This window comes from Callorhinchus milii, unplaced genomic scaffold (assembly GCF_018977255.1).
Source record: "Callorhinchus milii isolate IMCB2004 unplaced genomic scaffold, IMCB_Cmil_1.0 Scaffold22, whole genome shotgun sequence".
NCBI classification, from domain to species: domain Eukaryota; kingdom Metazoa; phylum Chordata; class Chondrichthyes; order Chimaeriformes; family Callorhinchidae; genus Callorhinchus; species Callorhinchus milii.
Window position 1 is genome coordinate 1837823 of NW_024704763.1, and position 27489 is coordinate 1865311.

Consider the following 27489-nt stretch of genomic DNA (forward strand, 5'->3'; position numbering starts at 1 on the left):
CCTAGCTTGCTTTGCTTGCTCTCTCTTTGTATATATAGCGTGTATGTATAATATATATATTTGCTCTTGCAACTATAATAAGCTTTGCATTTGATATCGCCCCTTATCACATCAAAACATCTCAAAGCGCTTCACAGAGCTAGCTGTAAAGTGTAGTGACACCTGGAATAAAGGAGCTGCCAAGCTGGGCACAGTAATGGCCCGCAAAGAGCCATGACGTGAATGGCCAAATTTTTTTTTCTCGGGAACAAGACACTATATTTACACAATGCTTTTTATATCGGGAGGACGTCCCAAAGCTCTGGACAGTGAAGGATGTGCAACCGAGCTGAGTGTTGGGATCAGGAGGGGCGGAGGGCAGGAGAGTATGAGGCTGACCGGAGGCATGGTCGAAGAGGAAGGTCTTGAGATGGGCCTTGAAAGAGGCAAGGGAGGGGACGAGGCGAAAGGGACTGTGGGATGGAGGCTGAAAGGCTGAAGGTCTGACTGCTGATGGTGGGGCGGGCAGGGTGGGGGAAGTGGAGCAGGCCAGAGCCTGCTGAGTGGAGCGAGCAGACAGATTGCCCAAGAAAAGCACAAATAACTAGTAACAAAACGAGTGACATAATTCTCGTTTTTTTTACTCAAATCGGTAAACAAAGAATGAAATTTATACATTCAGTCAGAGGACATCTCACAGAACATCTTGTTAAAAATCAACAAACCGGATCTCCCACTGACAGCATTCCCCTCAATGCACAACAACAGATACACGCTGAGGGTTCTATCTCGGTGACTTTTTACACGTCAGGTTGCATGTGTGTGGGTGTGTGTGTGCGGGGTGTGTGTGTGCGCGTGTCTCTCTAAAAAAAAACATTTCAAATATTACAACAAAAAGTATCATTCGGCATTATGAAAAAGTCTACAATACAGTGATAGCAGAAACACGGTTTACATATGGTTATTTTTACTGTACAAACAGAGCTCTCTGCTCGAGAGTGACTGCAAGAGATCTTTAAAATGCAACTCACCCCAAACTGGTCTCCAGTTGCCTGGGACAAGCTCGTGAGCTACAGTTGGGACGGCAGGTTTCATTGATAGTTACACTGCATCACCAGAAGCCACCAGGGTATTTACATTTACAATGATATAAAGCAGCCCTGGCTGGCCAGAGCACCCTGATCTTTTACAGACTCCATTACACTAAAGTTCCCAAGGCAGAGGCTGTCAATGAGACAGATTGGCGAGGTTGAGAAGTTGACACTAGGTTGAGAGAAAAACCATCTTTAATCAATTATTTTCCAAGAACTAAAGCTTGGGGGCTTTGATTCGGCCTCCCACTCCTCTCCAAATTTCTTTCCCCCAAAAAACATTCCTATTTTGCTTTCAGTGGCTCCTCGAGGCAGACGAACGCAATATCGGAGAGAGGATGCTCTTTCTCTCTCTCTCTCTCTCTTCCTCCCTCTTTGGTTCGCAGTCAGCATTAGGATGAATCAAAAATATCACTTGTTTTTCTCCAAATAGAATAAAAGTCAAAAAACACCTCCGCCAAATACCCAGAGCTAAAAAGCAAATTGTCGACAGGGAATGATTGGTAACCAGGAACCCGCGTCAAAAAAACAGCTAGTCACCTCCTGAACTCTGATGCCAGTCTCTGCCACTGACTGGCTACCAGAAACACTCACATTTCAGTCAGACGACCAGATAATTTCATCAAATTTCACGGCCATTTTAACACCTTACGTCCTCCTTCACTCTTACCGGGATTCAACGCTTACATATCCTAAGTAGTGTTAGGTCACAGCGATTTAAGCTTGTTTCTTTCTCGGCAAATCTTTCTTTCCGGTAACAAAGAGGGTTTCTGCCCAAAGTCTGTAACGTGGGTCATGGGGGGGGGGAGGTGGGGGGGAGGGAAGGAGGAAAGGAGTGAGAGGAAAACACAGACAGACACCACTACACGGATGTAAAGAATCTTGATCACGTAGTAAAAGCTTCTCCTGGCCACAAGGGCAGCGCAGTGATGCTGATGATTGACTGTCTTCTGTACCAGATTGATGTAAGTTTGTTGACCATTGATCCCAAGGAACAAGGAACACATTTGATTTGATCCACATTAACACGTGGCTGCTTCCAACAGTGAAGCAGCGCACAAGGAAGAATAACCATTATTATACTCAGTCCACCAAAAGAAAACCTGCTTCAAAAAACTAGGCTCTGAAAATTATTGCTCCAGTCGTTATCAGTGTGCACACGTTCTGTTTAACTTTTGCTAAAAGTAACCCAATGGAAAAATTACTTATGCCAAAATTAAACCTAACAAATTGAACGATAACTGGAGTATAAGAGTGGGTCGGTTACCAACGTCAGTCACACAGCTTTCCGGTGATACTCAGGCGGAGCCACTTCATAATCACTCGGACTAAAAAGAGCCGTGGCATTCTTCACTAAGTACCTGAAAACAAAGCAAAGGAAAAGGATAAAACGGCGAACTGGAAAACCAGCGACTCACATACTGCCTGCAAAATACAAAGGCTCAGTGGGAATCTGGAATTCTCTCCCTCCCCCAAAAGCCCGTGGATGCTGGCTGGATCAATTCAAATTTTCAAGACTGAGGTGGATAGATATTTGGGGGGTCAGAGTATCAAGGGATATAGGAGCAAAGGCATGTAATTGGAGTTGAGGTACAGTTCAGCCATGATCTAACAGAATGGCGGATCAGGCTGGAGGGGCTGAATGGCTGAGTGAGACGGAGTTGAAAAATTAGAGAAAGTTGTTTCAATCAGATGTCTGCATTCCCTCAGCAATTCAGTCTGGTCATTAATTCAGCTATAATCAGCACTGAATAAAGAACGGTGACCAGCATTCTTAAACTGGAGTCCACGGGGCTTATTTACGTAATGATAAAGGATAAAGGTTTGCAGGGCTGGGGAGATAGTGGGGGAGTGGGATTGATTTGGAAGCTCTTTTTAAAGAGCTGGCACAGAAACAACGGGCCAAATGGCCTCCTTCTGTGCTTCTATGATTCTATGAAATACCACATTCAATTATCTTCCTCTCTGTGAAACCTACAGTGACTTACCGACCCTGTTAGTGGTTTACTAGTGAGTAGTGACAGACACTTCACTTACTTTAAGAAATCATGCAGGTAATTGAGCAGCAATGCCAAGCTCTTCTCATCCAGCGGTGTGTATGCCAACATCGCTCCGATTCGCACTGCATGGACGGACATTTGTGTTAAGATTATGAGCGCCCAAGCTTCCACTGGCATTATGATAATAAAAATAATAATTCTTGCATTTGATATAGCGCCTTATCACGTCCGTTGTTGAGACGTCTCAAAGCGCTTCACAGAATATATCGTAAAGTGGAGTGACTGCGTATTTGTGGGAGAAACACATAAGAACATAAGAATTAGGAGCAGGAGTAGGCCATTCGGCCCCTCTAGCCTGCCCCACCATTCAATAAGGTCATGGCTGATCTATTCTAACTCCACCTACCAGCCTTATCCCCATATCCCTTAATCCCTTTACCCACAAGAAGCCAAGAACACGGCAGCCAATTGCGCACAGCAGTGTCCCACAAACAGTTGTGGAGTGAGTGACCAAATTTGTTTGTTTTTGGATCATGTATCGATTAAAGAAGACAGTATTTGGAGAAGACAGAGAAACTCTTTCCTCTAGTGGGAGAATCCAAACCAACGGGGCATAACCTAATCTTAAAAATAGAGCTAGGCCATTTAGGAGTGAAATCAGGAAGCATTTTCTCCGCAAAAGGTAGTGGAAATCTGGAAGTCTCTCACCTATAAGGCTGTGGATGCTGGATCAATTAAAATTTTCAAGACTGAGGTGGATAGGTGTTTGATAGATCAGGGTATCAAGGGGTATGGGGCAAGAGCGGGTAAATGGAGTTGAGGGACAGATCAGGCATAAATGGCGCAACAGACTCGAGGGGCTGAATGGCCTACTCTTGTTCCTATAAGATGTCCAAAACACAAGCCATCACAAAATGGATTCATCCCGGGCAAACTTACCAAATAGCCGAAGGAGATGAGGCGCTCCATAAACCTGTGACATGGGAGCGTCTGGATGATCTGCTAATATCTCCGCGTACTGCGGGCGCTCAAACTTGTACAGCAGCTGTGTCCCTAACATCACATTGAAGTACTCCTTTATCCCGGCAACGACCTCGTTCACAGCATACTCCCTGCGGATCAGACAAAGGTATTAAATAGCTCATAATGCACGACCTTCGGGGATGTGAAACCCACGCAGACAGAGCAATAGAAATCAGATTCCGAATCATACCTTTTACTTTGCTTATCATCCTGTCTGCTCTCTCTGCTCAGCAGCCTCCGGCCTGCTCCATGTCCCTCGCCCGGCCCGCCCTACCATCGGCAGCTGGCCTTCAGCTTCTCCTTCCCCACCCTCAGGAACTCCAACCCACATTCCCTTTGCCTCGCCTCCTCCCTTGCCTCCTTCAAGGCACGCCTCAAGACCCTCCTCCTCAACCGTGCCTTCGGCCACTCTCCTACCCTCTCTGCCCTTCACCCTCCGATCCCACCCCACCACTCGGGTCCCAATCCCTGACTGTTCAGCGCCTTGGGACGTCCTCCCGAAGTGAAAGGCACTTTACAAATGTAATCTTATATTGTATTGTCAAATTTGCTCCCCTGCGCCTTAAATTCACGCCCATTAATCTCTATGGGACACGTATTGGCAATTGTGAATTGAGCAGAAAAGTTCCAATTACCAGTCACATGCATTACACCTCCATTCAAACCGGAAATCTAAAAGGGCAACAAACCTTTGATCTGATAAGAACAGGTGTTCCCGTTGAAGGAAAATAAAAAGTGCTTTTGGAAAGAAAAAAAAAGTCACTTCGAGATAAGAGGGGAACAATGAGGCAGCAATATCAAAGGGAGATCAGAGTTTGTTGGCTACAAGACTCCCCAATGCCAGCAGAAAACATTCCCACGTTTAGGTTATAGAGCATCGGGACAGATCAGTCAAGTTCCTCTGGCAAGATTCACGATTGAACTGATCTCTTTCCCAACTATTTGAATTTAATATTTAAAACCAATTAAATAAAACTGTAGGGGGAGTGTCAAGGGATTTTATATTAATGTAAAGTCACACACACACACACACCCTAATGTTCCCACTGTACAGAATGACCACTTACTTATTGTCTGTGTTCCCTCGTGACTTTTTGTAGTTTGCATAGTCTTCCAAGACCGTGTCGACATTCTTCTTAGCAGGCAAATGAAACAGCTTCGGGGAAAGGCAGAGATATCCATTAGCCCTTTCAGTCTCTACACTCAAGGACTGCAAAATGCAGCAATCTTACTCAACAAAGTAGATTTTGAACACGCCAATCTATTAAGTTAATATCAAACCTAACCAGCTGTGTGTGTGGGCGGGGTGTGTACCATAAGCATGGTTAAAACACGACCTGAAGATGGGGAAGGAGGGAGCAAGGTGGAGGGATTGAGGGTGAGTGTCCCAGAGATTTGGGGTGCAGTGACTGAAAGCACGACTGATGAAGGTGGAACACATCCACCAACTGGATGCCACACTATCCTCGATGTGGCGAAAACCAATTTAGGAGTTTGTACAAATCTTTATCGAGCACAAGATTTCTGAGCCAAATAGCACAAGTAAAAATTTCAAAGCTAAAGATACTGAACTTAGGCCACAAGGGATATTTTCCACGGTAACATCAATCTTATGAGAAAAAACTTGTTCAAGTAAGGAATCGTTTCCTACTTAAGCTGCACTGAGTCCAGAAAATATTTTAAAAATTATATAAAGATATATATATTTATATTAAAAAAAATTGCTTTCTCTTCATTCTCTCCTCCCAGGGGAAGATGTTCCAGTGGTGGGTTGTGAAAAATATTCATCACATCCAAGGTTAATCCACGTGGGACTCACTCATTCTGAGCAAGGGAACTATGTAAGCATAACAAACATTATTACAAAGCCAAGTGATTAGGAGCTTGGGCTACCCTGTTACTTGCTTGCGGGGGAAAGAAACAAGAACTATAGATGTCTTCGGGACCCTTTGCAGAAGTAATTTAAATCCAGCTTCAATAATAATAACGACGCTGAGCAAAATGTTCCACTGCAATTCCATTAACTTGTCCTCCGGATCACTTTGCTTTCTCCCTCATCATCTTGCTGAAGCCCGTTTTCTGCAGCTGGTGAGCTCAGTACCACTTTCTATTGGAGAGGAGACGAGATGTCTCCACAACTTGTTTTGCCCTCGTCCAACAAGCCAGGAGGTGCATAGAATACCTAATTTCTCCCACAGTGGTTTAACCTTGTTATTCACCTGCATTCTACCATTAATACATTACCTCTCCCTGCCCCCTCAGCAACAGACATAGTTTGCTTGCTCCCAGGCATCTGCTAGTTTGTCAATACCCCTCCAGCCCAGCTCCTGGAAGGTCTGCAATTATCCTGTGCACTCTATTCTCCAGCCAGTGGAGTGGTGGTGAGAGGCGTTTGTGGAAAGACACCTTTCATCTACATTGTATTTCATCTCTGTTCTTATTCACTCTCCACCACCACCAAATCCGGGTCAAATACCACACAGGAGAGTTGGAGACCACTCTGTAACCAGCACTTCCCCAAAGAGGAAATACAGTGAACTAACTGCAGTTGCAGCTGCCTGTTTTTAATGCACTTAGAATTCAGCTGAGGTTCAGAAAGCTGAGAGTGAAGAAAGATAGGGAAAAGAAGCCTCATTACTGACTAGGAATCAATGCATCTCTTCACCTTCCTCTGTAGTACATCGCCATATGGAATACATCAGCTCATTAAACATTTACTTAATTCACAACCCACTTCCAACTGTGGCTTCCTGCCAACAACCTCTTTTATGACACGCTCAACTGCCTTAGTACAAGGAAGAATTGCAAGCTTTTTGATGCAGATACACTGGGCTGATTCCTCTTCAAGAAGCATTAATTAAAGCTCATGCAGTTCACTTACTGATGAGTCAAGTGAAAAAGCGTTAAAAATTCTTCAAAAATGGCTCGAGTTCTCATATAAACAAGGCCCCTTTCACTTATTGAGGCAAAGTTAGGAAACTCCCTCTCACTGGGTCCTGAGGGTTCACCCTGGTTAGGAAAACAACACGACTGTCTCTTGTCTTACTCCTGTCTAGAACGTCATTGAATTCAGCACGCAGCAAGTAGGAACCCGATTGTCAGTCGATTGGCAGACTCCAAGAGTAATAATCGCTTCAATAAACAATTAAATATAATAATAATTTGATCACTCAATCCATGACTGTTTGTGGGACACTGCTGTGCACAACTGGCTGCTGCATTTCACCCACAAAATATACAGTCAATTCACTTCACAGTACATTCTGGGAAACGCTTTGAGACGTCTCGAAGATGTGAAAAGCCGCTATATCAAATGCAAGAATTCTTATATTATTATTATCCTCTTTGTGAAGAAGTGCCTTGGGTAACTGATATGTTAGCTCCAAGGGAGCTGTTAGTGTACGTGTAGAAGCTACCACAACCCATTCATTGGCATAATCACCAAATTTTCAAGTGCTTCTGCCTTCTACATTTTGGGGAAAAGATTGCATTTCATGGAAGGAGATGGAAGATGGATGAGAGCCGTAAATGCAATCATTGGGGAGCATATCACAAGATGTGTTAAGATCATGCATGAATTCTAATCCTCTTTAATAAATCACCAGTGTTGTTTGCCTGGCAGATGAGGACTGAGCACTGACGGTGTAATTTCAGACCTTAACTTCAAAAGAAATTCTCCACAAAGTGTGTAGTTTCCTGAACAATTGTTTATCACAAAGTGGTGATCATGATAGAAAGGTTGATGGCAGGCTTCTTGCCCTAAAGATAGTGTACCAGAAAAGCATTAATAAATGTCAGTGCTCTCTCCAAGGCTAGGGCAATGAATGTAACTGAACACATACGTGCAACACACACCAAATTGATAGGCACATTTAATGAAAAACAAAATAAAAGCATATATTATAATGATAATTCACAACTGGTGAATGGGGGTGGGGAAGAGGAAGGAAGAGATTCTTTGTATAAATGTTTGTGGGAAATTGTTGTGTGCAAATTGGCTGATGCATTCGCCTACAAATACACAGTCGCCAGACATTATAGTAAAGGGCTTTGAGAAGTTTGATGACCTGATAAGGTGCTACTCCAAATGCCAAGATTCCTACTATTTTTTATTGGTAGTAATTTATTATTAAATATTTACCAGAATTTTTTAAAAAAACACCATCCTGGGGAAATTGGCAGGACTTGGGAGTTAATTGATTTTGTTGTTACTTCTGCCCCCAACTAAAACTGAAATGTTTAATTTTTTTTTAACTTTTTAAACATTAACAAGGGCATTCAGAGAGCATTGGATGTACTGCGCAAGATCAAGGATAATGGAAGCAAAATTGATTTGTATTGCTTCCACAGCCTTCAGGGGGATTGTACGCATTTCTAGAAAATCTGATGTTCAAAACGTTGGTGCTTTTGCAAATGAAAACTAGATCCATATCCATTGGGCAAAAATTATTTTCAAATTCAAATTTTAGCCTCGCAGATCACAGAAAAGGTGAGATGAAGAAAAAATCTATGCTTGGCAATTCTGTTGGGAGTGAAAGTGATCGATAAATAATAAAACAAGTACAAACAATGGCACATCATAAAGCAATCTACTTTGTAAGGTCTTGCGAGACTCTTCCCGCTACACAGCAGCAATATATTTCAAACTGGTTGCCAAGCTTTGTAGTCCAGATATGTATTGCCTGGAGAACAGTTTCCTTCCTCTTACTTTCTCAAAGCGCTTGACAATAATTCCAATGAAAGGCATCAACGGTTTTGGGGGCAAATGAGGCAGCTATTTTGTGTCAGCAAGGACCACAAGAAAGCCTTGAGACGAAAGGCACCGTACACAGCTCATTTGTACCGTTGTTGTCGTTGGAACGACTGGAAGCCTGAAAGATTGTTCACCAGGATACCGGGAGAAACTCCCTTCCCTTTTCAAGTGCCCTCCAAATAAAATCCCGAGCAGCTCAGAGCAATTATGAGCCTAATTAAGGGACAACGTCACCCACTCATAGCAAATTTTCTCTCTCCTCCCAAACAAAAATGGGGGAATCTTAAGTCCAAATGAGGTGAACCTTTAGTCAAAGGAAACCCGCAACATTCTGAGAGAGTGTTGCCGTGGCACGGCTACTCAGCACTGAGTTGTTACCTGCTTCTGTCGTGTGATCAGATCCCAGTCATCCACAAGCCACGGTTTGAGCTCCTCTGGAATTTTCACCTTTACTTCTACTCGGTTCATAAAGGTCTCCTCCTGTGAAAGCCAAGAAATTAACCCGTCAGGGCCTTGAATCCATTCAAGCTGCCTCTGCCATCACACAAACAAATGCTTCCTAATGGGACTGTCTGTCTGCAAATCAGTACAAATATTCAGCACTTATTTTGTTAATGGGGTGGGAAAACAGTATTCTAATGAGCATCGGTCTGACATCCAGTTATCTAATCTTGCATCCATTCGAATTTTGGTTAAGAACTCTAGCCAGCAGAGACGGATTTTCATTCCAACAAATTCAGAAGGGAATTGGCCAGCTATCTGGAGAAGGTGGTGAATCGAGAGGGGAGAAAAAAAAATAGCGAAGGTTTTCTTTTTTTACCATTTAGGACTGGGTTGTTGGACCAAATGGTCTCGTCCTGTAACATTCCTTTACTTGCAACAATTACAACAACTGGGCGTCTTCAAAAGGGAGAGAAAAATAAACAAGTCAACTTGTGGTGCTTTAATGCAAGGATGTTTAGTTACAGAGTGACATTTGCAGAGGTTTGCCAGCACCAGGAACCAGAAAGGTTTTAAACCTACTCTTTTTTTGTTATTGAAAGGTCTACACATACATGCAAGCCTCCACATTGCACTGTAGTAAAGTACATACACTCTCCATAGTGGGATCCACTCTTGCTCGTTTCTTCCTGGGTGGTTGTGGCGTTTCACTAGTGCTACTTCCATCACCAGTTGCAGGAGCTAGATTATATTGAATTATATAGAAAAAAAATCCAATAACTTGTTCAGTCACAAACAAATCCATTAACCCTTTTGCCCACAGCACCGGTTATGAGCAAATATTTATAAAAAATACACAAGAGCAAATACACGTTTGGCAGATGTAGTGGTGAAGTATTCAATCAAACACTTTGTAAAATTTTCAGGGAATGCTAATATTTGGGTAAAAAAATTGGTTGATGTAAATGGTACATCCTCCTCCCTCCCGCCAAAAATTATACACTCTTCCATCCAACATAAAATAAACTCATTACAAGTTTTTTTTTAACAACACGCACTCATAAATAAAGTAAAATTCATGAAGAGTAACATTCGAGGGAATGAGGCTTGCTGATCGCCACACTAAGTAGGAACTGTTTTCTAAGTCCGATGCAAAAAGGCATTAGGAAACCAGGGCAGAATGTCATTTGCAAGTTATAATGGATGACAGTGCACCTGGGGAATTGAGCACAGGCATGTTGATCAGTTATGACCTCTGAGCAGCCTGCGTCCCTATATTCCGCACCATAATAAAGAGCCCACTTCTGCAATTCAGTTTCTCTGATCATTAGTGCACAAGGTGTGTGGCCAAGGTGAAGCACTCAACGCACCCCCCCAACTTTCAAAACAACAAATACTACCTAATATCTAATAGACTGACATTTCCTTGTGTGGCAGTGTCTCACATCAGGACAAACTCTCCTTGATCAAGGTTAAAGGCATGGCATTTAGCCAGCCTGAACTCGATAATCCAAACATGGTGATCCACTGGTTATTAGTTCACTGTGAAATAACATCTTCTGAAAATACCTCACCATCATGTGGGATCGGAATAATTAATAATCTTCCTGGATGCATAGTTTTCAGTTTGTTTGCTGGGTTGTCATTGAATAAGAGGAGACGGACGAGCATATATGTCCAATCCTTCATCTACTCAATGCAATGGTTGACTGCTAAACAAGAGATACCATCCTCACGAGTAGGACGTCATGGTCACAACACTCGCTCGCTCACTTGCATAGACACAGCCTCCCCTACATCAGTAAAACAGTAAATCAACCTCGCTCAGCTCCCCATTGAGGAAACCTACATTTAAAACAAGCTTACCTTTCTGTTTATTCTTTTTTGTTTTTCTGCAAAAAGGAAAAAAAATCTGTAAGAATGCAATTGATATTGCAAATGAGTCTCAACAGGAACAATCACCCAGTCTAAATACAGCTGCCATGTTTATTGCAGCATTTTCAGAACATGCATTGGATGATTGTCAGCATGTTCTGACTACAAAAACAGTCACTTCACTTGACAGTGAATCCTGGAAAGCACTTGGAATTAACAACGTGAAAAAAGCATCATATCAAGTGCAAGGATTATTATTCTTTTAATAAATTCAGATTTTAAATATATTAGGATTACAATAGAAAAGATGTACCACATATACTGTTTATTCCCTCACCTTTGGAGGGATCTGGGCTTCATTCCACTGTTAAACCACATTCCTAGAGGAACACAGCGAAAAATGTTCCCTCCATTTAGCCACTCCCAATTGCATGGGTCTATTTCAGAGACAGAGCAAACATTCCCACGAAACAGTATCCTCCATGGCAGGATGTGGCAGATTAATTCACTGTTGAATACCCACAGGACACAAGCTTAGTGACATTTGGATTTTTAAGGCTTGCCCTCTTTCACAATTTTTCCACAGTGAGGGGGATGAGAACGCACTGAGGACTCACCCTTCTGATTTTACCCATACTGATTAACCAAGCCGAGTTGCCCAATGTACTTTTGTGCAGCGTTCCCTGAAGCCATTCTTGACATTAAACTATCAAAGGGCTTATTGCCATTTTGCCATCTTGAATTGATCTTCTCAATCTTGTTTAATACTGAGGGCGTTATTGGAAGAATTATGTCCATCGTGGAATGCTCTTAAACCATTACTGTAAATTTCTCACTTGCAGAAAGAGTCCTGTAAACCCCAGCACTTCAAAGCTATACACAGCTCAACATACCCTCTCCAACATCACAACTCTTTTAAGGACAAAATCTATAATGATATTGTGGTTTCTTTCCCCACCCATTAAAGTGTACATACTGTAGTTATTTAGATTGATATGCTGCCAATGTACTGAAACCCTGGTGACAGCACTGCACTCACAGCAGGCATCAGATAACTAAGTAACCTGACAATGGGATTATTAATATCCAGACTTTACCCTCACTAACCAGTTTATCAACACCCCCTCCTTCATCTCAGTCTTATCTCATTCCTGACGGCACCCCTCAGGAGGATCAAGACTGGTCTGACGCCAATAAGGTAGCAAGAATGTCAAGACATATCAAGCAGAAGCCTCCTTTCTCATTCTAGATCAGTGCCTTACTTGAAAGCCTCAAAGTTAAGAGGATGTCTCCTGGAAACTGCTCCTTAAGAAGCTATTAAGATTTTGTGGCTCCGTTATCTGGCCACACAGCAATTGCAAGGCACATCCAGAGGTTCATACAACCGTGCTGAGAATATCCAAAGATGAAAATACTAGGCACAGAAAGGGGGGGAGAGGGTTGAAACATACTAGGATTTCTTTATATATATATATTATAAGCCTATTATAGGACACCACCTATCACGCTGGGTGCCTTATGCACCCATTGTTTTGACATGTGCACAATAAGTGTCGGAAATCATACTCTGAGGGTTTCAACAGAGAACAAGTCCTTGGAATTCATGAACAACAGAAAGCATGTGCAGTTTAAAAACTCTTCAGTTTTGGGAGGCCCAAGAGAACAGCTTGCTGCTCTTCCAAGTGAAGCTCTCGAAGTATACTCCGAACAAACATTACACATCAACGGCATGAGTCAGACAATGGTAAATCAAATCCTCATTCATTAAACAGCAGCTTGCTACCTCTGCCAACTCAGTACTAAAGAGTTCTGTGTTTCAAATCATGGCCAAATCTCACAGCGTGAAATAAAAGAAGCCCTCAAAATCAACAAAAAACTTCACTGGTAGTACTGATATGACAGCGATATGAGACTACGGAGAAGCTGAAACAAGCACTCAAGAGATGCATTTTGCCTCCTCACTCCATCAAACATGGCGACAAATCATTATCTACTATGAAAATGATGGCGCTTACACACACACACCGATCCTGTGGACATCTAAATATAGTGAAACACTTGTACTGAATACAATTAAGTAGTTCTAAGTACAATTATCATCATAATTATCATCTTTCTTCCACATGTTTCCGTTGTTGGTCAGTGAACTGCTGGAAAAAAATACACACACACACAGGGGTAACAGGACTTTGTGGACACCCTGCACTTGGCTCCCTAATCAACCAGGCAGCTGAAGTAGTTCTCTTCTCTCCTAATCCTCCCACAAGTCTGAGGTGAGGGTCGGGCATTTAAGATAAGAATAATCCTTGCACTTGAAACGTTTCAAAGCTCTTCACAGGAGTTTACTATAAAGCTCAGTGACTGTATTTGCAGGCAAACGCGGAAGCCGATTTGGTTACAGTGATGACCTAAAATTGGCATAATTACATAAATCCCCCGCAGATTTCTGTACTTACATTTCAACATTCTTCTGTTGCATGTTGGTAGCCTTTTTGGCTGGTGCAGCACCTCTCATCTTCCCCTCTGCCCATTGCTCTCTAACGAGACAAAAGAATTTGCCAACAAAAAAGGTACCATTAATAAAACAGAAAGCACCCTACATGCAATATCACAGTAACCCTCTCAAATAATTATAATAATCCTTGTACTTGATATAGCGCCTTATTACGTCGTCCAGACATCTTAAAGCGCTTCATAGAATATACCGTAAAGTGAAATTACTGTATATTTTCTGGGCAAAATGCGGTAGCCAATTGCGCACAGCAGCGTCCCACAAACAGTCGTGGATTGAGTGACCAAATTATTAATTTTATTATTTTTTTGGAGGGATTATTACCCCCGGAAAGCGATCCTCCAATCAACTAACAACCGGCTTCCGACTTACTGCTAGATAAATAGAGGCATGTGGAGTAAGGAAACTTGCCTAAGGTTTCGCCCTGCCCTGGAATCGAACCCGGGTCCTCTCGCTTGCGAAGCGAGTGCGCTAACCACTACGCTACAGGACTCCACGCTAAGTGAATGGCTGCAAGAGCGGGGGGGGAAGTGGAGGGAAAGAGAAATCAATTTCAAATCATTTAGCAACTCTACAACTCCTCCCATTTGCCAATTCTGCAAGTTCCAGCAGAGAGCATGGCACAGTAGCTTCTGGCTGGCTGAATCCATGGCTCATCACCAGGGATTGAAAGCAACAACAGCAACTTGCATTTATATAGCGCCCCAAACGCAGGATAGTGTCCCAGAGCGCTTGACAGTAGCAGAGCGGGGAGGTGACCGTAAGCACTGTCGAAGGATAAGGTCTTCAGGTGCGATCTGAAGATGGGGAAGGAAGGGGCAAGGCGGACGGATAGAGGAAGAGTGTTCCAGAGTTTCGGAGCATAGTGGCTGAATAACCTAACCCCTGAACAGTGGCAACATGAACTTTTGCAGCTGTCCAAGGAAAGAGAGCCAGACATGGGTTTGCTTATATTTTTAAGCGGACAGCAAGGCATGCAGGACAGAATACTCAGGTCCCAATGTTCTGGAAATCCCGAAGCCACAATGCAGAGGCAGCAGGAGGTTCCTATTTACTGGAAGTATTAAAAGTCAGGCCAGTATTAATATATCAGGTTATATTTAACTGTGCCCTGAGCAGCAGAATGTCATTAACTCTGAGACTTTACAAGACATTAGTGCAGCAGTTCCAAATGGGACCACAACTTCAGTGATTAAACTCTTCATACCCAATTATTTAAGATAATGACCTTTTTTCATTACAGGAGAACCCTAGCTGACCAAGCACCAGCACTGGCTAGGGGACACTTCAGGCAAATTCAGTATCTGTGAAGAGTTGTTATTTTGCTCTCCAGCCTTCTGTTACTTTGACAGATTCGGCAATCATAAATAGCACTTCCCATCCCTTTGCACACATCGCAAATTAGACTCGTTTGTCAGACAGCTGAGCTGAGGTGGTTCAACAGCACAGAGCACTCTAACAGATTGCACATGATTTCCCTCTCCTCTCCCCCTTACAACCCAGCCTTAGTGAAAACAGAGAGGAAGAGTCTGCAATCTATCTATATGGCATAGAAGACATCAGACCCCAAAAAACATCCTCTCCATTTCTTAACAATCATCTGAGGTTCTCGTAAAAAGGCAGTAAGTTTGGTTTTAAAACAAGAGTCATCTCCTTGACCCAGGACAAACAGATTCGCTTTGCAAAGGCACGTAGTACAGCTAAATAACAGCTTGTAACATCAAGGTGAACTTCCCTAAGATAGCTTGGATCAATACAACAGGCACATGCCTGGCCGCCAAGGAACATCAATCCCATCTAAGAGCCCAGAAAGGTACTTTTCAGCCGAGCGATGATATCAGGATCATTTTCTGTTGCCTCTGCTCACTGGCAGGAACCAATCCTGTTGCTAAACATACCTATGCTTGAGATCAGAGTACAGATATTCATAGGAGGTTTGTTGCGTTGTGCAACTGGCATGTGTGATATCGTAAGGCTATCACACGGCAATGTAACAACCCCACAGTCTGAACGAAAATTTGACTTCAACGCCCATGAACAAAAGGAGGCAATGACCTAAAGGCATTGTAATATACATCATGGTGCTTCCTAAAAGCATAATCGCAAATCATTGCCACAAGCAAAATATGTAAGAATGGAAGGAACCAGCAAAGGCAGATGAAAACCATGTGCAGTTTGCCATATTGGGCATCGTGTCTATGTTTGTGTTGTATAAAGTCTGATATCAGTATGTAGTCTATTGGCAAGGAGCATCGCTGTACAGCCTATTAGGTCTGAGTACAGTACCTCTATTGACTCTGATATTATACTCTTGCCTTCATCAACTAACTAAGCTTAGTGTACCACCACAACATTGCTTGATTGATCCTAGGAAGACAAGCCTCTCAACAGGTCTGATTGCTGACCATTTGAGTCCTATATCTGATTGTAAAGTCACAGAATCTCTTGTGCTCCTGGATCACTTTGTTATTGTAACAGTTAAAAATAAACTTGGGGAGGAGGGGAAGAGGAATAAGGCACACGAGTTTGACAAAATTTCCCTGATGATTTAAAATAATTTTAAATTGCCAGGGAAACACAGTCCAAACCGAGTGCTGGTGCCAGCCAGTCCGACACCGGAGTCTAATTTGCGATATTTGAAAAAGAGTGGGAATGTGCGAGTTACTAAACCCCTGGACACGCAAGTCTGAAGCTTATACTCACTGATTAGCCTTTTGTAGTTCCTTCTGCTTTTGCAGGTTGGTGTCCACATACTTCAGCACCCTGCTCTCTGGAACCCATTCATCCCAGCTAAAAATCAAGAGAGAAAACAACACACAAAAAGGAATCACCAATTGCAAAATAGGTTTTCTTAGTACTAAAGTCACGTCCCTTTGTTTACCTTCCACTGGACAATGTACCACTCCCCCCCCAACACACCTTCAGACTTATCTCAGTATTTACTGTGCAACTTGAATCGCATCATATAACCTTCAATGTTCAACTCTAGAATTGTATGAATTTTTTCTTGGTTTGAGAGAAAACCATTCATAGGGTTTTAAATGACATCACTTCAAAACCACTCCCTAGCCACTTCTTTTCAGAGGACTATTCTCCGGGGGATTGTGGGGGTGGGAGTGAGAAGGTAAGTGGGGCTTCCCTGGGGTTGCAGCCAGGGATTCTTCAACCTCCACCCCTGTCAACCCTACAAGCCAAAGCACTAACAGGCAGCAAGATAAACAGCTGGAAGCTTGCCAGACAGTCTCAAAGGCAAGCTATTCGCTTTTAGCTGATTAAGCTTTAGTAGCTACCCAAACACACACTATGGGGTCCCCAAGGCTTGACTCTTACCAACTTGCACCTAATACTTTCTGGGATTGGGTAAGAAGGGTGCAAGCACGTTACATTACATGCCATACACAGAGGAATTTTCATACATAGGTGGTAAACCTATGTGGAACTCTACCTCGTGTTCAGACACTAGTTCGCCAAACAAATGTATATTTTCAGAGCAAAGGAGAACACAAAAAGGATTAAGACTGAAATTAAACAATCTACCACTGTAATACCATCACGCAGCAAATCCGAGTCCTTACTTCTTTTTACACTATGTACAAGTACTGTAGCTAGGCTTAAGTCTTTACAGTACCTGCAACCTTGAAGACAATACACATTAAAACTGTATAAATGGGAATGGAAAAAAAACAATTATGTACACAGCACAGTATTTCCACCTGTTCGTTGTGGATAATGGATCAAAAGAACTCTTCCTGGAATATGACACGTTCAAAGAACATTACAGATTTTTGTGGTCAATATGAATGAACAAAAAAACTCCTCTTTCTAAAACCAAAAGCTTTCTAAGTCCCCCTTTGCTATTCTTTTGCTGAAATGGCATGCTCTTACATCAGTCAGCCAACTAGAAGCACAAAAGAACTTTCAATCATTTACCCTGGAATAAATCTACCCACCCAAGCTTTGCCTTACAGAGCTCAAGTTTGCATCTCAAAGTCCTATTATTGACTAAGAAAGGGCTGGTCCCAACGATTGCTGCAAACCAGTCTGGTTTAAGGCAATGTCAAATCTTTCACCTTATACCACTCCTCACAAAACACACACCACGTAGATAATCTCTCTCGTTTGTATTAATCAAGCAATTTGTTACCACATTCATTCTGTATATTTTGTACTTACTTCTTATTCCAGCCGCTATAATGTATGAAGTACTTCACTTGTTTGTCCTTTACAGCAACCCTTACACACTACGAAGTGTAAAAGAGGGAAAAAAAACAATGCCTGATTATTAAATTCATCACGAACAAAATCCACAGTTCAGCTGGAAGGATTATGACCAATGTTTTACCACTCGCTCTCCAAGCAACACTTGATACTATCCTTAGATTGAAGCGCTGAACAAAAAAATGTCTATTGAATTAGGTTACAGAGACTGACATCAACAGTCAATAATATAGAGCAACTGACGGATGCTGTGAGCATCAGAAAAAANGGGACCGCACATCACTGCATGCTCGGAATAAATGTCAAGGTAATGATTCATAAATCCCAGACGTTAAGCTGGAAAGTACAAGAGTTAGGGGAGTTAGTCTCAGCATTTGTCTTCCAAAACTCCAGACAATCATAATAAGTTTGCTAAACAGAACAACCGCAACCTGCCCACCCCCCCATCCTCAACAGCCTCCCAGGAAATCGCACTTCTTAAGATGCCTCAGCAAGTCAAGGTAACCAGAATCAATAAGAGGATGCCTTTCTAAAGATTGATTTTTAGCTTTCAAACAAGACTAAACCTATATAAAAGATAAAATTGGACAAAAAAGACCAAATAGTCTGTTGATTCATTGTGGCTCAGACTCATTGTGCTGAGACTTTTTCACATTGGCAGGCACCTCACGACTTCCAATTGTACTGAACATTGCTTTCTGTGGATGTAGTAAACTAAAGGCTTCAGAATCATACTGGAGTCCTGTAGCTCAGTGGTTAGAGCACTTGCTTCACAAGTGAGAGACCTGGGTTCTATTCCCAGCAGGGCAAAATATTGGGCAATTTTGCTTACTCCACACACCTCTGTTTACCTAGCAGTAAGAAGGAACCCGGTTGTGAGTCAATTGGCGGATCACTTTTCCGGGGATAATAATCCCTCAAAAAAATAATAATTTGGTCACTCAATTTGGTCATGACGGTTTGTGGGACACTGCCGTGCACAACTGGCTGCCGCAATTCGCCTACAAATATACCGTCAATTCACTTTAGGTATATTCTGTAAATATATATCAAATGCAAGGATTATTATTATATTGAATATTCATGTCACTGGATTACAGTTAATAAGTACTAACGGGAAATTTTAAGACATTTTTCTGTCAGAACTCAGTAGCAGAAAACAAACAACATTCCAAGCAACAGAAGAACAAAGAGAAAATGAGCTGGAGGTCATACCTTTGCTTCGTAAAGTAATGGCCCATGAAAACACAAGACACGTTCACCTGAAAAAACATTGAAGGGTTAGTGTTTTCTCATAGTCAAGTGGATTGTAGCAGCATCCAGACACTGAAGTTTTCAAAATGTAATATATTTTGTTTCCAGTTAAGACAAAACTGACAATAATGTACCTTAGTAGAGAGCTCTTTCATTCTGAAATGCATCAAAACTCTCTGTGGAATGAATTACTGTAATGTACAATGACTATTGAAGTGCAGCAGCTTAAATGGTAACAGAACAAATGGAGGTGGCACTTCAGCCTCGCAGCTGGTGCTACCATATCAGATCATCTCAGATCTTTTAATCCCGTTGCCCCACTTTTTCTCCATATTCCTTACTACACTTAGCTCACAAGTACTTATCCATCTGTCTTTTAAATATCCCATTTAATTCTCCATCTTACAACCTTCTGCGCGGTACATTCACTATATTCTAGAACTCTTGAACTAAATGAGATGCATGATCAGGCTCTTTCTGGCTTAAAGAATGAGTGATGTTCACATGTTTAGCTAAGGGAGGAACATTGACTGGAGTGTTGATGTGGAAGAAGCATCAGCAAACCACTGGGAGAACTCTCCAGTCCTTTCATCTTTAACATTCAATTGAACTTCCAGAAAAGGCAGTTTAACATGGGTGGGTCAGGCAGATGACATTCTGTTCAGATCATAAAATTGAAGGGGGCAAGGAGGAAGGATTGAGGGAGAGTGTTCCAGAGTTTCTGGGCGTAGTGGCTGAAAGCACGACCTCCGATGGTGGGGTGGAGGTTGCGAGGGACGAGCAGGAGGCCGGTGAGGGACCGGATGTGGGGGAGGAAGGACAGCTGGGAATTGAACCTAACGCCTGGATTGCGCTCGGGTTCGGTGAGTCTGAGGGCCCAGGGAGGTTGAGTTCAGATCCACAGGAGTGAAAACATTGACGGGAGCCAAGGAGTATGGCTTCCGTCTTGTCCACATTCAGCTGCAGGAAGTTTGCACTCATCCAAGCCCTGATGTTTTCCAGGCAAGCTGATAGAACATCGGCAGACCTGGAATTGGTACAGCAGATGTCTCAGCACACGATAAAGGAGATACTGTATATCAAAGGCGATTAAAGTCAATCCACTTTTACAGTAATATGGTATGAAGTGCTTCGAGATGTCTTGAAGATGTACGTGCAAGGATTATTATTATTATTTATTATTTTAAAAATTCTCTCCAAATTAAGAGAGATTGGGCTGGGCAGAACGGTGGCTTTTTGCAAAGGCTTACATGTACAAGATCTCTACGACTGTGTATGTGTGTGTGTAAGTGTGTGTGTATGTGCGCTCGTGTATGAGTGTGTATATGTTTGTGTGCGTGTGTATGTATGTTTGTGTGTGTTTATGTATGTGTGTGAGTGTTTATGTATATGTGTGTGTGTGTTTGAGTGTTTATGTATGTGTTTGTGTATGTATATATGTGTGCGTGTTTATGTGTGTGTGTGAGTGTTTATGTATGTATGTGTGTGTGTGTTCATGTATGTGTGTGTTTATGATGTATGTGTGTGTATGTATGTTTGTGTGTATATGTGTGTGTGTTTATGTATGTATGTGTGTGTATGTATGTTTGTGTGCATATGTGTTTATGTATGTATGTATGTGTATGTATATATGTATGTGTGTATGTATGTATGTATGTATGTATGTATGTGGGTAGGTAGGTATGTATGTATGTTTGTGTGTGTGCATATGTGTTTGTGTGTATGTATGTTTGTGTGTGTATGTATGTGTGTGTGTATGTGTGTTTATGTATGTGTGTGTTTATGTATGTATGTATGTTTGTGTATGTATGTATGTTTGTGTATGTATGTATGCATGTGTGTGTATGTTTGTGTGTGTGTATGTATGTGTGTGTGTGTGTGTGGGTGTATGTATGTTTGCGTGTGTGTGTATGTGTGAGGGGAGGAGTGGGGGTGGGGGGCGGTGAGGGGAGGAGTGGAGGGCGGTGAGGGGAGTGGGGGTGGGGGGGCAGTGAGGGGAGGAGTGGAGGGGGGCGGTGAGGGGAGGAGTGGGGGGGGGCGGTGAGGGGAGGAGTGGGGGGGGCGGTGAGGGGGGAGTGGTGGGGGGCGGTGAGGGGGGAGTGGGGGGGGCGGTGAGGGGAGTGGGGGTGGGGGGCGGTGAGGGGAGGAGTGGGGGGGGCGGTGAGTGGGGGGGGCGGTGAGGGGGGGATGGGGGGGCGGTGAGGGGAGGAGTGGGGGGGCGGTGAGGGGGGAGTGGGGGGGGCGGTGAGGGGGAGTGGGGGGGTGGGGGGCGGTGAGGGGAGGAGTGGGGGGGGGCGGTGAGGGGAGGGGGGGGTGAGGGGGGAGTGGGGGGGGGCGGTGAGTGGGGGGGGGCGGTGAGGGGGGAGTGGGGGGGGGGCGGTGAGGGGGGAGTGGGGGGGGGGGCGGTGAGGGGGGAGTGGGGGGGGCGGTGAGGGGGGGAGTGGGGGGGGGGGGGGGGGCGGTGAGGGGGGAGTGGGGGGGGGGCGGTGAGGGGGGAGTGGGGGGGCGGTGAGGGGGGAGTGGGGGGGGGGGCGGTGAGGGGGGAGTGGGGGGGGGGCGGTGAGGGGGGGAGTGGGGGGGGCGGTGAGGGGGGGAGTGGGGGGGGGCGGTGAGGGGGGAGTGGGGGGGGGGCGGTGAGGGGGGGAGTGGGGGGGGGGGGGGGGGGTGGGGGCGTGAGGGTGAGTGGGGGGGGCGGTGAGGGGGGGAGTGGGGGGGGGGGCGGTGAGGGGGGAGTGGGGGGGGTGGGGGGGGGGGGGCGGTGAGGCGCGCGCTGCTCTCACCTTCCTGAAATTTAGGCCTAGGGTCCAGTTTCGGAGCCATCAAGTCAAACCGTGCTCCTTCGCTCTAAACGCGGCTTCCTATCCACCCCCTCGCCGCCCGGACCATAATCGCGGCGCCGCCAGGTGACCGAGAGCCTGAGGGACCAGCGAGCCGAGCCCAGCCCGAGCCCAGCCCGAGCCCAGCGAGAGAGAGAGAGAGAGAGCGGCCGCCAAACCGCCACCTCCTCCCCCCCGCCACCCTCTCCCCGCCCCCCCCCCCTCCCACAACACCCCGCGCGCGCTGACGTCGCGGCGCAAACGTGCCTCGCGCCCTTCCCTCCGCATCAAACCACGCATGCTCCGTCCGCCCCCCCCCACTGCATCCTGGGAGTTGCAGTTCTCCCGACCCAAGCTCTGCGAACCGTGCTGTGCCTGAGTGTGCAGTGGGTGGGTGGGCTGTGGGTAGATGCAGGTTAGGGGTGTGGGAAAGTGGAAGTAATATTTGCATATAATGTCGAAGCGTCTCAGAGCACTTCACCGTTATTTGCTACCAAGTGTAGTGACTGCATATTCAACAACAACCTGCATTTATATAGCACCCTTCACTGGGGGTAGCATCTCAGAGCTCATTCACAGACCCATGGTCAAGGTCGAATATGGTGCCTTATATATATATATATATATATATGACTTACCATACAATAAAATAAAGCTCATTCTCACAACCGAACTCGCCTCTTCATTCTTCTTTGTGTATTTCAGAGCAGATCCTGAGATTTACAAATGTGATGTTGTTGTTGTTGTTGTTGATTCTCGCAAGCTTGACAAACAAAACACCGGCTGCGTTGTAACTCGTGTGCTGTGAATACAAATCAATGTAACTGATTAATATTGTGTTAGTAAATATTATTCTCTATTAACCAAATAAACTATTCCAGGTGCTCTGATCTAAACTTCATTTGTAATGTCAGAAATAGAATGACAGCAATAGGATTTAATTGACTAATTTAAATGCAAAAATATATAATAGCTATCATCTTGATTTAGCATTTAATTGTAAGATCACTTATATAGTCATTAAGACCAACTTTATATTTAAGAGACAAAAATGAAATGTAACGGAGAATATAGCAGTGAATACCCAGTAAACTGAAATCAAATTAAGAGCTTCAAATAATTCATTGATTAATGACTGAATTAAAGTTTAGAATCTAATTGTTGAGAGATATTTTTAAGTCTTAAATATAATAGAGACGTAGGAGTGATTACCTCTGGAACTCCATCCCGCAGTCGCTCCGCCTCGTCCCCTCTCTTGCCTCCTTCAAGAACCGTCTCAAGACCCTCCTCTTCGACCATGCCTTCGGTCACCCTCCTTCCCCCACTGCCCATGATCCTGACCCCCAGCTCAGGTCGGAAACACTGATTGTCCAGCGCCTTGGGACGTCCTCCTGCCGTGAAAGACGCTATACACATGTAATGATGTTGTTGTTTCAATGTGATAAGGTCATGCAAAAATGCAATGTCTTCCTATGAAGATCAAGTGGTTTATTGTCATCTGTTTTGATTACAATAATAATAATATTTGCATTTGATATAGTGCTTTTCATGTCTTCTAGACGTCTCAAAGCGCTTCACAGAATATACTGTAAAGTATAAAATATACTGTAAAGTGAATGGACTGTGTATTTGTGAGCGAAATCTGTGATACATGATTGGATGTATCACGCACAGCACCCAAATGTCGCTTTCTGATATCGTATGAAACAGGATTTATGTCCAATCTGTAACATCATTGATATGAAATTAACTGAGTGACAGAACAATTCGACTTGCCATCATTCCCTGAGAATATCGCCCATAAACTAGAAAATGAATGATTACAAAAAGAGTAATTGGAAATAATAATAATTTCCAGAAAAGGTGATAAGGCCCTATATCAAATGCAAGGATTATTATTATCAATCCTTGCATTTGATATAGAATCTTATTATGTTGTCAATAGTTCTCAAAGCGATTCACAGGATTTTAGTGCAATAATAATAATAATAATCCTTACGTTTGAAATAGCGCCTTATCACTTTGTTGAGACGTCTCATTAAGCGCTTCACGGGATACACTGCAAAGTTAACTGACCGTATATTTTGTGGGCGAAACATTTACTGTGACTGTATATTTGTAAGGAGAAAAAAATCCTTTTGACATCATTTTATACCACAAATATACAGTCAATTCCCTTGATAGTCTAATCTGTGAAGCGCTTTGAGACGCCTCGAAGACGCGACGAAGCGCTGCGTCCAATGCAAGGATTATTATTATTACCTTTTAAAAAAATATTTTAAAAAAGTGCTGAATTGCCAAGAAAGTACAAAAAAGACCAGCAATCCAAATTATTGAAAGTTGACTCTCGTGGTCTGAAAAAAAAACACCACCCACCCACCCACCCACCAAAAAAAATTTTTTTTTAAAAATTCCAAGAATAAAAATCCTAATTATTTAAAAAAAAATTTTTTTTGCCATTATGGGAGGGGGGAGAGGTTTGGAAACAACGAAAGCCTCCAAATTAAAATTGAACTCGCGCCCAACGTGGGGCTCGAACCCACGACCCTGGGATTAAGAGTCCCATGCTCTACCGACTGAGCTAGCCGGGCGGCTGGCACGCTGCTCTTCCGATGGTTTTATGAAGCCGATGGGCGTGGCTCTGGTGGTGGGTTTTTTTTTATCAATGAAAGGACCGGCGGAGGAGCGGCGTCTGCAGGTGGATCCGCGCATGCGCCGTCCTCACTCACTCGCTCACTCGCCGGCGGTGAAGGACTGGAGTGAGTGCGGGGCCGGTGACGTCACAGGCTCAGTCAGACCTGAATGGAGGGGGAGTGGGGGGCATCAGGACCACTCACTGCAGAGGCAGTCAGGGTGGCCACTGGGTTCGGGGCTAACAACTGGGTTTGTGGGGTTGCCGGTGAGACGCGGGTTTGGGGTTTATAATAGTAATCAATGATCCTTAACACGCGATACAGCGCCTTCTCGCGCCTTCCCAGAGGGTTTCGAAGCGCCTCACAGGATACACTGTGAAGTCCATCGACTGTGTGTTTTGCGGTTATGGGTTGTTGGGATTGGGTTATTGAGCGGGGCGGGGCGGGGTGGGGGTGGCGGGGTGGCGGGGGGGTGGCGGGGTGGCGGGGGGTGGTGGGGGGGGTTAGGGTGGGGGCAAATTCAAGACAAATCTGCGGAAACACCATCTCAGCGGACGAGTGGTAAACGTGTGGAACAGACTCACTCGGGAGACGGTGGAAAGAGAAAGTGTTGATTATTTGAAAAACACGTGAGATAGATTTCTGTTGGGAAACAACATCTCAGGGTGGGAACAGTAGGTGTATAGTTTGGGACGTGACATGTGCAATGCGACTCCCAGGATGGTGGAAGTCGAACTGGGTGGATCTTGGTCTTCTATCATCTAGCAATTCTTATGTTCTTATTGGGTTGGGGTTGTTGGGAAATCTCTACCAACTTAAGGAGTAGAAAGAATGTTAGGCTCCTCTCAGAAGATCTCTAAAGTGCACCAGGCACCAGACATTCTGGATTTTATTCTGAATCCACCACTTCTATTCTGGTTAAATTTGTATGTGGCGAATAAAATAACAACAAAACCAAATTGCATTTGTAAAGCGCCTTTCACGTCTGGAGGACGTCCGAAGGCGCTTGACAGACCCAAGCTGGGGGTCGGGGAGGGTGGAGGGCAAGGGGGGGGAAGCAGGATGATCGAGAACACGTTTCGAAAAGGGGTGTGTTCAGATGGGTCTTGAAGGAGGCAAGGGATGGGGTGAGGCGGAGGGACTGCGGTCTGGAGTTCCAGAGGATGGGGGCAGAGTGGCAGAAGGCCTGCCCGCCAATAGTGGGGCGAGCGAGGCGGGGGACATGAGGCAGGCCGGAGCCCGCTGAGCGGAGGGAGTGAGCAGGATGGTAAGGGGTTAGCAGGTGGCAGAGGTAGGGGGGAGCAAGACCATGCAGGGCTTTGAAGGTATCGAGCCTGGTGCGGGTTCTGGATGGAGGGAGGAGTTGGGGAGGCCGACAAGCAAGGAGTTTTCATTGTCAAGCCTCGATGTAATGAAAGCGTGTATGAGGGTTTGGGCAGCCTGCGGTGTGAGACAGGGGCGGAGCCGGGCGATGTTGTGGAGGTGGGGAAGGCAAAGCGGGTCATGGCGCAGATGTGGTGTAGAAATGATAGTTGAGGGTTAAACAAGACGCCAAGGTTCCAGACTGGCTTAGTAAGTTGGGGTGATGCAACCATCGATTGAAATGCTTTCAGCGCCTGAGGTGCAGCATTGACTTCATCTCGTTGACAAACGATATAATGGCGACATTAAATGTTAATGTGCTGAGTAATGCAGAAAAGCATATTAACTATTAAATCACCATAAAATATGAATTTGTCGTATATCAAGTTCAACTCAATGATACACTTCTATCTTACTATAGTATTTCAGAGAAGTGTGTGAGTGGAGTAGGGAGAACATGCTTTTCATGATCTTATTTTTATATGTTTAATAAAAAATTTAAGTAATTTTAAAGTAAAAATGTGATATTGGTAGTAATGGAAAAAGCTTCCCGACAGACCAATTCATTTTGAAATGACTAGAGTTGCACAGATTTAACAGCGTAAGTCATTGTTCTTATCTCTCTCAGTCATTTATTCATTGCTTCACAAATTATAGTATCATCAAATTGACTCCTCTATATCACCCACACACCCACACTCTGTCTCAATGTAATGTTATAGGAAGAATGTAATGTAATGTAATGTCCTCTTCCCCCTCCCTCAGCAAATGTTTTCAATAGCCCCAAACCCTGTAAAAATATTGCACTGGAACAGTTTGCTCCAAACAACAACAACAACAAGATTCCATTTATTGAGCGCCTTTCACGTCGGGAGGACGTCCCAAGGCGCTGTACAGTTGGGTCAGGACGCGAGCATTGGGGGGAAATGGTAAGGGTGAGGGGAGGGAAGGGAGGGAGCGAGGAGGGGGTAGAGAGTCGAGAGGGGAGCTGAAGGCACGGTCAAAGAGAAAGGTCTTGAGACCGGCCTTGAAGGAGGAAAGGGAGGAGGCGGCGAAGGCACTGGGGATGGAGTTCCAGAGCCTCGGGGCTGAGAGGCTGAATAGAGGCAAACACAGAACAGTTGTTGTCTGGAGATGAGCGCGTTCCAGATGTTATTCCAGAGTTAAAGACAGCCTAGATGGGTTTTTTTTTCGAGAGTTAAACAGTGTCAGGATGTTATTCTAGAGTTATTCTTGGAACCGATTTGCAACCCCCTATTAAATGTCTGGAGCGGCGCCTGCTTGCAGAGGAAGATGTGCAAAATACTGTAGGTGACGTTGGCAAACCAAAATGGGCAAGTTCCTCTCTCTGGAGCGGAGAGACGCGTACGAGAGATGTGCAGGTGTGAGGTGGGGGATCCTCGGAACGTGATGGGACTCTGGGCTTCTATCTCCCTCTTTCTTCTCCGTGTATCTGTGAGACTTGGATGGATTGAGATTTGAGGGGGATTGGGGGTCGTTGGGGGCAATGGGACCTCTCTGCACCGTTAGTC

At 44.4% G+C, this 27489-nt stretch overlaps 1 protein-coding gene and 1 non-coding gene across 2 annotated transcripts; both read right to left on the reverse strand.

Moving 5' to 3' along the window:
* Window positions 1-599: 599 nt before the first annotated feature.
* Window positions 600-22163, reverse strand: morf4l1 (mortality factor 4 like 1). Its single transcript, XM_042343019.1, has 12 exons — window positions 21927-22163; window positions 19108-19154; window positions 17848-17915; window positions 16378-16464; window positions 13619-13699; window positions 11154-11179; window positions 9940-10028; window positions 9225-9326; window positions 5161-5249; window positions 4010-4182; window positions 3108-3192; window positions 600-2431 (listed from the first exon to the last, which is right to left on the reverse strand). Exons 1-12 carry the CDS (start codon window positions 21964-21966, stop codon window positions 2347-2349), a joined length of 972 nt encoding a protein of 323 aa, XP_042198953.1. The 5' UTR covers window positions 21967-22163; the 3' UTR covers window positions 600-2346.
* A 2317-nt stretch (window positions 22164-24480) lies between these two features.
* Window positions 24481-24553, reverse strand: trnak-cuu. The gene has a single exon. It is a non-coding gene; the product is annotated as a tRNA-Lys (tRNA).
* Between the last annotated feature and the right edge of the window lie 2936 nt (window positions 24554-27489).

Excerpts from the sequence above, each read along its gene's own strand:
- morf4l1 (XM_042343019.1), bottom strand. The coding sequence starts at position 21,966 with ATGGCTCCGAAACTGGACCCTAGGCCTAAATTTCAGGAAG. Across the intron at positions 19,155-21,926 it reads TAGGCCTAAATTTCAGGAAG|GTGAACGTGTCTTGTGTTTT; the intron begins GTGAGAGCAGCG and ends ATGTTTTTTCAG. Across the intron at positions 9,327-9,939 it reads TGGATCCCACTATGGAGAGT|GAGGAGACCTTTATGAACCG; the intron begins GTATGTACTTTA and ends TGGCTTTCACAG.